Source organism: Parambassis ranga, chromosome 18 (genome assembly GCF_900634625.1).
Source record: "Parambassis ranga chromosome 18, fParRan2.1, whole genome shotgun sequence".
NCBI lineage: Eukaryota > Metazoa > Chordata > Actinopteri > Ambassidae > Parambassis > Parambassis ranga.
In genome coordinates, this window is record NC_041038.1 from 10,759,871 (window position 1) to 10,772,445 (window position 12,575).

At 41.8% G+C, this 12,575-nt stretch overlaps 1 protein-coding gene across 1 annotated transcript; it reads right to left on the reverse strand.

Annotated features, from left to right (window-relative positions):
• Positions 1-4,981: 4,981 nt before the first annotated feature.
• mrpl52 (mitochondrial ribosomal protein L52) lies at positions 4,982-7,356 on the reverse strand. The gene is made up of 5 exons (XM_028429541.1): positions 7,281-7,356; positions 6,893-6,962; positions 6,741-6,808; positions 5,338-5,402; positions 4,982-5,241 (listed from the first exon to the last, which is right to left on the reverse strand). The coding sequence occupies exons 1-5, from the start codon at positions 7,312-7,314 to the stop codon at positions 5,089-5,091; spliced, it is 390 nt and encodes a 129-aa protein (XP_028285342.1). The 5' UTR covers positions 7,315-7,356; the 3' UTR covers positions 4,982-5,088.
• Positions 7,357-12,575: the final 5,219 nt, after the last annotated feature.

A 12,575-nucleotide genomic window follows, 5' to 3' on the forward strand; every position in this document is an offset into this window, starting at 1 on the left:
AAGCCATAATATTTATTGACACAATGGTGCTCAATGCTTTTTTTTTACACACATCAAAAATTAAGGGGAATTGATTTATTTCATAACAATGATAATGGTAATGATATTTATAATGATGATCTTATCAATAAAATTGAATGAGATTTTTTCCTGTCTTCTGTATTTTATTATACAAAGTGGAATTAAAGTATTTTCTACAAACATTTTTTACACATCCATCCAACCATCCATCCATCCATCCAACCATCCATCCAACCAACCATCCATCCAACCATTCATCCATCCATCCATCCAACTATCCATCCATCCATCCATCCATCCATCCATCCAACCAACCAACCAACCAACCATCCATCCATCCAACCAACCAACCAACCAACCAACCAACCATCCATCCATCCAACCAACCAACCAACCAACCAACCAACCATCCATCCATCCATCCAGCCATCCAACCAACCAACCAACCAACCATCCATCCATCCAGCCATCCAGCCATCCAGCCATCCATCCATCCATCCAACTATCCATCCATCCATCCATCCAACCATCTTTGAATCCTCTTTTTTTTTACTTTGCTGCGGCTCTCAGGTGCTCTGAGGGTCTGGATACAGTTACACTGCTGGTTGTTTTGGACTCGGAGCCAGCAGTCATGTGTCGAGGAACGAGCTGGAAAAAATGATGGAACGGACACATTTTTCTTTCTTTTTTGTTTTTTTAGAAAAATGTGTTCCAGCCAAGCATCTGGTATTTTTGAAACATGGCTGCCTCTCAGCCAGGCCGGACTGTGTGTGTGTGTGTGTGTATACTGTATCATCTGTGTGATTGTGTTTCTGGCCTGGCTGTCTTGAAAATGAAGGTGAGATGAAGGAGGTGAAAAAGTATTTTATAGGTTTGGGGATATTTTTCCCTTTGCACATTTCTCTTTCTGCACCCAGCCTCCCTCTCCTCCCCCCTCTCCCTCCTCCCTCCCTCTCTCTCTTTTATTTCCTCACCCACTGCAAAATTGTTCTTTTTTATGAGGCTTCACGATGAAACCACTCCTCCTCTCACCACAAGTATCTCTGGTCTGTTTTTGCTCTTTCTTTCTCTGCCCCCCCCCCCCCTTTCCTCCGAACTTTAACTCTTAACGTACTGTCAGTGTAACAGTAAACAACAACAGGATCCAACCACAGGTTCAAAACAAACAACCACCAACATAAAAATAAAACTGATGAAAATATTTGTGGCCTGCAGCTGTGGTTTAGTTTCAAAAAAGCCTTATTTCCATGTCAGTTATTTTTTTAGATTACACTGTAATATCTAGGTTACCTTTGATTTGATCATCTCTTTGTAACTAGCTGCCTTAAAGTGAACTTAAATCCGTTAAAAAGCTCAAACTTTGTGTTTAGCTCTTTAAAGCTGCATTTCCTGATTTTCTGGCCACTGGGGGACAGCAGAAACGAGTTAGTAATGCTAAGCTAGTGTCTTTGTTGTTGTTAAAGAAGCTACAGACGAGTGACTAAACCATGGATTTCCTTCATTTTTGTCTTTATTCCTGGTTACATAAATAGTTAAATTAATTATTAGCTGAAACAGACCCGGAGTTGATATTTGGTGATTTTCTGTTCACTGCTCTTCACTTGGTTGAAAATGTTCTGAGTGAGCCCACATTTCTTCTTTTCTGTCCACATCTGCTCGTCCTCTTTCCTCCTACAGCCTCTTTGTCACCTGGTGTTTCCATTTGTCTCGGTGGACGTCTCTTGCGCACAGTAACTAATCCATCTGCAGAGACAGACCGCTTAGGAACAGATGCAGTGTGGGAATAACTGCATGTTTCCAAAATAGTTCACAAAATGCACCAAGAAGCATTTCCAGTCTGGAAAACAGCTAGAGCTGATGCCATCTTGGTGGGCAGGTGCAGAATGTGTAGTGACTGGGACAGATCAGGAAGCATCAGACCTGATTCAGGTTTCTTTGTGCTGTAATCTGGGTGTGTGCCGAATAATCTGCCAAACACTTGCTCCATTTCTTCTCCCGCAGATCACAGAAACAACAAGTTCAGCTGGGCTGGTGCAGGAACAGCCATCAGGCTCAGGAGTGTGTCTCCATGCCAGGCAGGAAGTGGCCAGGACAGCTGCTTGCAATTCAACCTGAGGCTTTGTTTGGGTGACCTACATTATGGCACGATTTACTCTCTACTGTAATTTTAACAGCACGTTTTCATTTTCTCTTTCCAGAGGTAGAAAGTAATTCACTGAAATGTCTTCATTTTATGCTCCTTTACATGTATACCATCACTTTTCACAGGGCAATAGCAACATAGCACTGATTTCCCAGCAGTCATTGTTTTGTAATTGTTACTTTAGTTGGCAGTAACATAATAAACCAATAAAACACATTTGTTTCCCACATTTGCTGGCTGCAGTTCACCTAATGGCCACAGGTGTCACTATTAAAAAAGGTTTGCCTGTACTCGCTCTTTTAAAATCAGTAAAATAAGCTTTTGTGTTTAATGCATTGACAGTAAAAACTATGGACAGAGCTTCCGTGACGTCACACGTTTGTTTCTGAAGAGCTGTTTTGAGGCTCGGTGGGAGGTTCCGGGACGTGATGACCGCCGCCATGTTGGCAGCGTCACGTCCGCCAAAACTCCAAATATGGACAAAGAGGGGGAGCACGAGCGGGGTTTAGGGGGGCGGGCGATCGTGGAAGCAGGAAACTCACGCTGTGATACGTCAACTGTCTGTCACTCAAGCGGCAACGTCCATAATTATGTGTAATTTTAAGTCCGAATATAATTAAAACGAGTGGGTTGTAAAAAAATTCACCCCCCGTACAATTGACACTAGAAGAGAACCTATCATCTGAGACCAGAGTGGTTTTTTGTACCAGGCTGTAAACATGTTTTTTTCTGCTGTGAATTTGGCCATTTTAACATGGGAGTCTATGGGATATGACTCACTTCTGGAGCCAGCCCCCAGTGGTTGCGGCATGAACTACAAGTTTTGACACTTCCGCATGGGCTTCAAGTCTGAGCCCTGAAGGTTGCCGCTTGGTTTAATGTTAAACAAAACTGGAAAATGTAGTTTATCATTGACTAAAGTGGAAACAAACAAACAAAATCACCATGCTGTCTGACTTATCTTTCTTATCAAGGCGAAAACGACTATTTGTTCTGAAGCTAACAAATATACCAGGGAGGCCACGTGGTTTACTGTCCAACGAGCAACAAACAGGCATAATTGCCGCCTGCAGGGCCAGCTCTCATACCATGAACAGTTCAAAATATTCAGACTGTGCAATTTTGTCAAACATGGTAACAAGGCTGCCCGGTGCCCCAGGAACACCCAGGTCAGGAAGCGGTCTTTGAGACAAGAGTTGCTGAATCAGACCCTCCACTAACCCCCAACTGAAGCCGCCCCCCTACCCCCACCCCCTCTCGACCTCACCACCACCTCTGTCCCAGTCAACTCTGCCAGGAAACCCTCCTTGTGTCTGGTCTGCGGACCTGCAGAGGTTTGTCAGATAATCCTCAGAAGCAACCTCATCTGTCTCATCTTTACCCTCCATCATAGCAGAAGCCCGACCTCACCTAACAACCCCACCCCAACCCTCCCCTCCAGCCATCGCTGACTTCTGCACAATAAGCAACATCTGGTTCTCATTTCCACAAAACCAAAACAACACCAGGAGGAGAGGAAGGGAGAGACGGGGGAGGAGGATGGGAGGAGAAAGACATTCGCAGAAAAGCAGCAAGAATGAGGAGTTACATTTCTCACTGCCGGTGCAGCTGGAGCTCTTTGATGCTCCAGGTGTGAGGATGTGCATGAATAAATACTGTCGTCTTTTTGGTTTTTTTTTGGTCTTTAACAACCTCTGTGGTCTGCTCAGTGTCTCCCCACACTTCTGTAACACAACAAACAGTCAGCTCCTTTGGTCAACTGTATGAAAAACCGACAAAGACGAGGAGGAGGTGGGGAGAAAACTCGACACAGAAAAGAATCTGCAACTCAGCGGCTAGCAGCCCTAATTACAGTGAGGCTTTGCTGAAGTCTGCAACAAGACCCGGGCGAAGAGAAAAACCGGGGCTGAGTGGAGGCAGAGGAAAACGTGAGGAAGGGGTGAGGAGCGAGGAGAGGCTTAGCTCATTTTGTAAATAACTCAGTTTATAAGTCAAAGTCACACTAAATGAATGCTGACTAAGCAAAAGCGCAGCTGCTCCACAGAATGCCCTGGAACACGAACAAAAACATATGTTCCAACACTATTTACTTTAAAGTTAATAATTGCAGTGTCTGAACTTTGCATGCGTTTCAGATTTGGAAACTTTTTACAGTGGGGTTAAAAAGTGATCTAGTGGTACTTGTAATCAATACATGATGCAGCATGTGAATCTCACTATTTGGCACTTTAAATAAACTGAAATCTGAGCAGCACAACACCAAAAGCAGATACCAGAAGTGAAGGATCGTTTTCCATGGGATGAAACTTTCTGCCAACTCTGCTGCAGCCGGCTAATCGTCTTTCCAGAAGGCAGCCTGAAGCACAAAGACTCAAAATTCCAGCTTGTCCTTTTTCTTAATTAAGATGTCACACAGACAAAAAAAAGGACTTTACAGCATGGTATCATCCATCCTGTGTTGTACAGTGCACATACAGACACTTAAAATGCAGTTTGAGTGTGTGTATGTGTAAACGTAACTGATGACTCATTGAAAGTTACTGCAGCAGGTCAAGGTGTGAAGCCCTCGCTAACACACAGTGAGGCCGTGAATCAGTGCCGCTTTATGTTCACTAGCTCCTCCCGTCGTCTGCCAGACCAACCAAACTCCTCAAGAGTCCAGCAGCAGACAAAATGGCGTTTGAGCCTTCAGGCAGCCTCACAGAGGAGCAATGCTGCACTCTAATGGAAGCAGAGAGTCATTAAATTATCCATAAAGAGGTGATCACTATAGATTCTCCATCCAGCAGCCTGTACACACATGAGCATAACTGCTACTTAACGTATAAATCAAAGCATTTATTGTATGAATATGGAGCAAAGTCCTCATAAATACATCCATCAGATGAATATCAACACACTGTTCAAACAGAACAATAATCCGTCTAACTTTGAGACTTCTTCTTCATTAACAGCTTCCCCTTGGGTTTGAGTAGAAGAGACTTTTTGTGCTCTTCCATTCTTTTGGCCTCCGCCTCCTTCTGCTTCTGCATCTCTATTCCTCTGTCCATCTCCGAGCTCAGCATCACAATACGTCTCTGAGAGAGAGAAAGAGAGGACGATGGATCAGAAACGTTACTTAAATAAACAAAGGCTGGAAAAAAAAATGAGATTTTTATTTTGGTGGTACTCACAGCTAAAGCTTCTTTCTCTTTCCTTCTTCTCAGCTGGCCTTTTAATGGAGGCGCTGGCCGCCCGTCTGAACACACACAAAGAAAAACAACCAAATTACACACATTATCATGAAGATGACTTTTATAGCTGTCATAAAAAGTCCAAACTGGAGAAAGCAAATTAGTCTAACGCAGTGTTAATTTTGTTGACGAATCATTTTCGTCATAGTTTTCGTTAACGACCTTTTTTTGCTGATAAAAATGAGACGATAACTAAATAAAAACTAACGCACGGTGCCAAAAACGAAGACGAAATGTATCGACGCTTTCGTCAACGAATAAAAACGAGACGAAATTATTGATGGAGACGAGATCCAATCAGAGCAGATTTTGTTTGTGGAAGGGAGGGACGAATCAGGAGACGGCGGCAGAGAGCCAATCAGAAGTGATCTCTCTGCGTAAGGACGTTACCCCGCGATGCTGGAAGAAGGCGTCCTCATGCATGGTAACACAACACAGGAGAAGAACAGACACACGGACACGTTTGATGTCAAGACAAACAAGACGGTTTGCAAACCGTGTGGAGCGACTATCAGCGGTAAAAACACAACAAACCTGAAGCGACATTTGCAGACGAGTCGTCTTAACTTCCGTTCAAAGATACACGTGACAAAATCTATAAATGAAGACACCGCTGCTGATGGTTTTACAGCATGCGACCTGTTTCTAAGTTGTCACTGAAGTGTTTTGCTGTAGTTATGGAGGATTCATGAAGAAGGTCATGACTGAACAGTGTATTCAGGGAGAGCAGCTCACTGTTCATTGGTTCTTTTGTGAAAAGGTCATAGCAATTAAATAAAGAGGTGTTTGTTTCAAACAACACAAGTTAAAGCTGTGCCTGTTTTTATTGCACTTCAAACCTTAATTATTTCATGAAAAAATATATATCATAGAGTTTTAGTCGAATAAATCCACGGCAGATTTAGTCGACTAAAATTCTGATGACTAAAATGTGACTAAAATCAAATGACATTTTAGTCACAAGACTAAAATAAAAACTAAATCAGAAATTGCTGCCAAAATTAACACCGGTCTAACGTAGTCTAAAATACGTTCTAAGCAAATCTTATTGATTTCACTCTTGCCGTTTCACTAGCTGATATCTACAGACATGGCAAACTAACTCAACACATTCATTTTCCAGTACAGTCCACTCCTACAATCACATAGACCGGCAGTCATGAAGCACACACACAAGAACTGGGGAAAAAAATAGAAACGTGTACAATAGAACCAAACGTGTGCATCACATGAACAAAGACAGAGAGGTTTAAAAACACAAACAAATACGCAACAACACACAAGCAGCCAACACAGAGGAATACACGAAACCAACTGAACAGGGATTAGAAGATTACAAATACCTGCATATGACCAATCAGGAAGATCTGTCAGAGGTCCGTATTCTGTGCCACTTCTAGCAAGCCCATGTCTGCGAACACACACACACACACACACACACACACACTTTAACATATCTCAGACACTCATCGTGTGAAACAAGCAGTGAACTTACTCTGTCCTCCATTTCTCTCCACCTCGTACTGCACACGTTGTACTGAACTGTCGGCTTGTGTGTCTAAACACTGAAAAAACAAACACAAAAGAGGACACACGCAGTTAATACAAGTACACAGGATACACTTTCATCAGTGCTGTTGTTGTGTTTAAGAGCGGCTGCAGGTAGTACACGGATTTAACACATGCTAACACAACTGTTAGCATCATCGTTAGCATTGCTACACGACTACATTTGCTACATTTATTACGATGCATATTCGCAAAAGCGGATTTATCAAACTCAGCGACACGTTTAAACAGGTATTCACACATGCAAAGCTTCACTTTGACCATTAAAATGAGCGCAGAAAGCAAGAGATATTAGTGAATAACCTCTGTCTCACCTGAGCAGCACAGCGTCCTGATGGGAGCCGCCATATTGACTGTACAGTTCCCTGCTCACCACCAGGTGGAGTTAAAGACACACGAGGGACCTGTTGTACCGTTATATTCAATGAAGAAGTCGATGCTTGTAAATTGAATATGAATATTTACACCTGAGCAATCCATGTAATGAACCTTGTTCATTTCTGTTATTATGATGATGATGATGATAAGTATGTTTTGATGTTGTTTTGCTTCTTTATTGGACATTTAAACATGGTATCAAATAATTCAGTATAAGAAAATAAAAGCATTTAGTTCACCATGTTACTACGTCAGCGGTGACATCTGTCTCGTGAACAGGCTTCCTCCACTAAACCCCACTTTTCCTTATTTATCACACAGGAAACTGATGTGGAGCAAAGGCCCAACAGACTCACCATTGCATCTCTCTGGTTTCTTCATATTTCTCTAATGTTTGTTCTAATGTAGTTCCAAGACATGTAGCCTCATGTAGAGAAAAGATCTTAATGTGAAATAAACAGAATATCAAACAAAACAGATTATTTAACGTGTCTTAACGCTCTCTTATATGGGGATACGCTCAGAGGTGTCAGCTTATATCCTTGTACTCACATTTATTATGTCTCCATCCCCATAGCCATCTGGCACTTTGTTTTGCATCAGCAGGGGAATGGAGAGGTTCTGGTTTGGCTGGGGTCCTATCTGCCACTCGTCCATCTGCCTCCGTAAATGTATAAATTCACCGAGTTGATGAGTTTTATATGAGATAACAGGATTCTCATTCTTCTCATATACGCACCTTCAATGAGTTCCCTGTCAGCCTGAGACTCCACAGACTCATTGTCTTGAGTTGCGTCTTCTGTCTTGTGTCCATTTCCCGCGTTCTGGCCCTTTTGATTCTTTATGTACCAGGGCTTCTTCTGGATCAGAGGGATTGTATACACTCATTTCACACTGTCCAACAACAATGTAATACCTTAACAGGATAACATATTTTAAACGTAATCGTGAAGCCAATGTAAACCAATACATTTATCGTTAGCTTTAGCATACGAGCGTACCTTTGTAACACATTTCCGTCAATTCCAGTCAAGTAATCTCTGCCATCTTTTTTGGTCGCAGTGTCGCCAATGGAGGGTTTAAATTTAACAGTTTTTTTTGCTGTTTTTCTCTCTCCTTGATCCGCAGAAGCTACGGAGTTTGCGGCACCTGTATCTTTCTCGTTAGACGCCATTTTTTTCTGTTGGAGATTGAAGTAGCTGGTTGGAAGGTTGGGAGTTGTAGTTTTGGCCACTGCAGTTACACAGTTATTAGTTTGATTGCCGTTGCTAGGCAATCAAAGCACCAGAATTGCCGTTGCTAGGCAATTATCAGGCCTTTATCTTCAGACCTGTCCAACTTGTGAGTCCCACCTGAAGACTAAGCTTCTGCTGGTATAGCACTGAGGCACGCAATCCCCCTGACCACTATAAGGTGGCGATCCCTCAGGGGAAAACTGAAACATAAACATTGAATAAATAAAATATCCTTAATCCAGATTTTATTCATCAACAACATAACGTTTATCTGGATGGTCTCATTCTCAAAAACATGTAATCTAAAGTTTAAGTTTACAAAACTAAAAGGCAGTCTTATGAATAAAAGTAACACTAAAATATATAAAGCACAGCAGACAGGCTATAGATCATGTAATTTTTTCTCTTTTTTTATTATTTGTTTGTTTTATTTGTATTTTTTTAAAGCACTCTACTCCTGTCCACTTTACAACCACAGTCTTCTATTTCCCTTTGCAAAAACTTTCACATAAAATGGATGCATTGCAGTGTCTGTGTCCTGCTAGAGCTGGAGTGGAAATTAAGTAAGCTGGCTTTGTAGAAACTGCAGTGGTGATCTGAAACAGAACAGTGCTAATAAAAAGTGCCCCTTCTTGTCGGATTTTTCCGCTACCGATGATAACTTTGTCAACGTGTAATATATTAAATTTGTGAGTATATTAACATGTGCTTTCTCAACGTCTAAAATTTTGATTTGAGGGGGCAAGACATTTATATGAGGGGACACTGCCCCCTCTTGCCACTGCCTAGAACCGGCCTCGCTCCTCCTACAAATTTCAAGATAGAGAAACCATTCAAAGCTTAAAATAGTTCCAACGTCTTGGTCTTCAAAACTTGTATACAGAATTTGGAAATTCAGCTCCGTCTTCAAATGACAGGGGATTAAAGATGAAGTGGTTTTTGAGGTCTCTTCTGAGTTTAACATTAGTGTGTATTGCGTGGAATGTTGGGAGCTAGAGTGGGTGAGTCATCACTCAGAGTGGAGAGAGGCTGAGGAGATGCCTAAAAACAATCTCTCTAACCTGCGCTTAGACCTGCACCGTCCATCTCACTGAGATAATTTGTATATCAGTTCGAAGGAAAACTCATTGGCTTTCTGACGGTGTCCCTCTTCAAACTCCACACCAAACCGTTCTGCCCTGACAGCCAGCTGTTCGGGGAGAGTGCCGGTCATTCCTCCATTAAGACATAATGTAAAACCAAAAACAGAGAAGCAGAGCTGCCATATTTTCTAACTCGCCGCCATCTCCACATCTTCGACATCCCAGACATAAAAATTACACCAGGTGTAGAGCAACTTCTTGGGATTCTCACGGTGTCCTTACTTTTTGTCTGAAGGCTTCGGTTTGGATAAAAAGAGAAGTTGTTCGGAGGGTGGTTTTACATAGGAAATGCATTAGGAGGGGGAAAGAAAGAGCTGCAGTTATTGGCAGCTGATAAACATTCCGGTTGCCATGGATGCAGGCAGGCAGGCAGGGCCGTTACCATGGTGACATGCTGACACACTAGAAGCATACAAAGCAGCCATATTTGTAGTCTTTATCAGACTTTAAGCATTATATCTGTCATATTGATCATCCTTCAGCTGTATACTACTTTTCCACATTCAAATCACACAGCCTGAGCTTCTTATAGTCTTATGGTATTATTCCAGCCTCAGACCTTTCATGTGGCGTATTCACAGGCTATTCTTTAAGGTTGTGACTTCATACTGTTCTTGTCTTCAGCTGTTTCTCTTCCATATCTTCATAATATTAAAACATATTCTACTTTCCCAAATAAGAGCTTCATCTTTCTAAATTCTTAACTGTGTTTCAGCAAATTAAGTTCAGATTGCAGATTCTCCAGCAATTCAGAGCAATCGTTCACATCAGCGTTCAAAGCAATGCTTCAGCTGTGGCGATCAAACTTGCATTTTCTTCAGGAAATGCTTTTCTAGTTTAGTATTGTCTTGCATGGTTTCATTTTGCTTTGAGGACCTCTGGACAAACCTTCTGTAGCTTTAATGTGAGTTATATTTTTTAATAATATTATTATTGTACATTTTTATAGGATAGATGTTGAAATATTGAAACACTTCTTTTTAAAATCTACTTTACAGGCTTAATTTATGACCCATAAACATATCAACCACTGCTAAATAAGTCAGTGTTGAGCTGTGTGTACATGCCTGATCTTTGAGGAAACAATACAAATAGTGGCAGAAAATCACAGATATGCAGATGGTGGATGTTAATTGTGCTGGAGCAGACATGCAGACGGAGCACAGGCGCTCTCGCAGCTCTTTAAAGTATTGTTTTTGTATGAAGTGCTGCGACACTAAGCCCTGAAGAATTTCTCTGTTAGCTTTTCAGACAAGTTCCCACTCGCAGCCTCATCAGGTGAACGCCAGCGTCTGCAGCGGCTGCTGCTGCTGCTGCAGGGACTCTACTGAACCGCAGGGGCCATGAAAAGGCTCCATCTGGAGGGGGGCTCCGGGGGCAGAGAGCCGGCGAGCCTATCCAAACATGCAGGGACAAACACAGCGGTGCGTTAGGAGGCCTTGTTGTGTTTTTTTTGGTGTGTTCGTTAACTGCCATGAAACGGCCGGAATCAGCGCTGACTAATGCCGGCCAGTCCTGGAAGAGTGGCGGGATGTTTACTCTGCATCGTCCTTGGAGAACTCAGACACGCCGAAAAAATTCACCAGCCGCTTCACTGCGCCGTGTCCCTCCGCGCATTCCACAGGCTGGTGGTACAGTAAAGTAGTGCTGCAGCATAAACCACCGGACCGTGGATTAAAAATGAACAGTTGTTAAACTGCAATGTAGGGACTAGAACAGTACTTAACTGGTTGCGTAATAACTATTTATAGACACGTTATACACAAGTGATGCTTTTATAGGCAGTATTTTCTTTTCACTGATCCAATTTATATAACATTTATTCTGTTGCAGAATATATGTAGATATAAACTAATTAAATATCCCTTTCTGGAGTGATTAAGTATCAGAAAATACAAAAACTGCAAGTGGCCTCTACCTCAAGAATGAATGCTTTTCCAGCAGTGGTTAAAATCATTATAGCCTGTATTACTGCACAAAAGAAAACATTGCCCAGAAAGCAGACTGTCTGGTTTAAGCTGCCTTTATATGAGGAAAACAATGACAAAATAGGCTTACATTGGTGGTTTGGCTCTGAGGTCATCTTACAGTTTTACAGTAGGACACAATGCGTGTTACAGAAACAGCTAGTTAGAGGTAATTTGTTATAGCTTTGTTCAGTCTTGACTGAAAAATAAAAGTTGTGTTTACTTTGGGTATATTTTTATGCTGTATGTATATTATAGGGGAGGCATTTTATAGCTTTCTTGGAAGTTCTTTCTTTCATTTTCTGAAAACACAATAGCAAAAAAAGTTCATTTAATTCATGACTCTTTAATTGTTCACTTACTTTTATTATATTTAAACTTGATTTCTTATGATATATAACTTTATAAGACTCCATTTCAAACTCAGGTCTTGGCAGTAAGTGTTTTAAATGATAAAGTCATGGGCCTTTTGTTAAGTTTAAGAAACTTAAGAGACTTTTTCTTTCAAACTATTAGTTACGTGGTCAAAAGTAGCTCCTTGTTTTGATTTGAGGTAAACAGCAGGTCTTTGGAGCGGTCCCATCCTCTCTGAGCCTCAGGATTGCGTATGAATGACGAAACAGCCATGGCTGATGGAAAGGTGTTCCGGCCTGCGAGCCGCCGCTGACTGATAAAAGGAGCAGTGACGCGTCAAGCTGAACGTAGCAATGCGCCGCGAAGAAGCGGCCAATCAGTGGCCCCGCCTTCAAAATAAAAGCAAACACGCTGCAACTTCACAGGGAAATGTAAAAAAAACAGCGATTATGTGAGTTGTTGAGCATATACTTTTATTTTAAAATATATTAAAGCACCAATCTGCACGTCAAACAGAATAGAAGATGAAATGC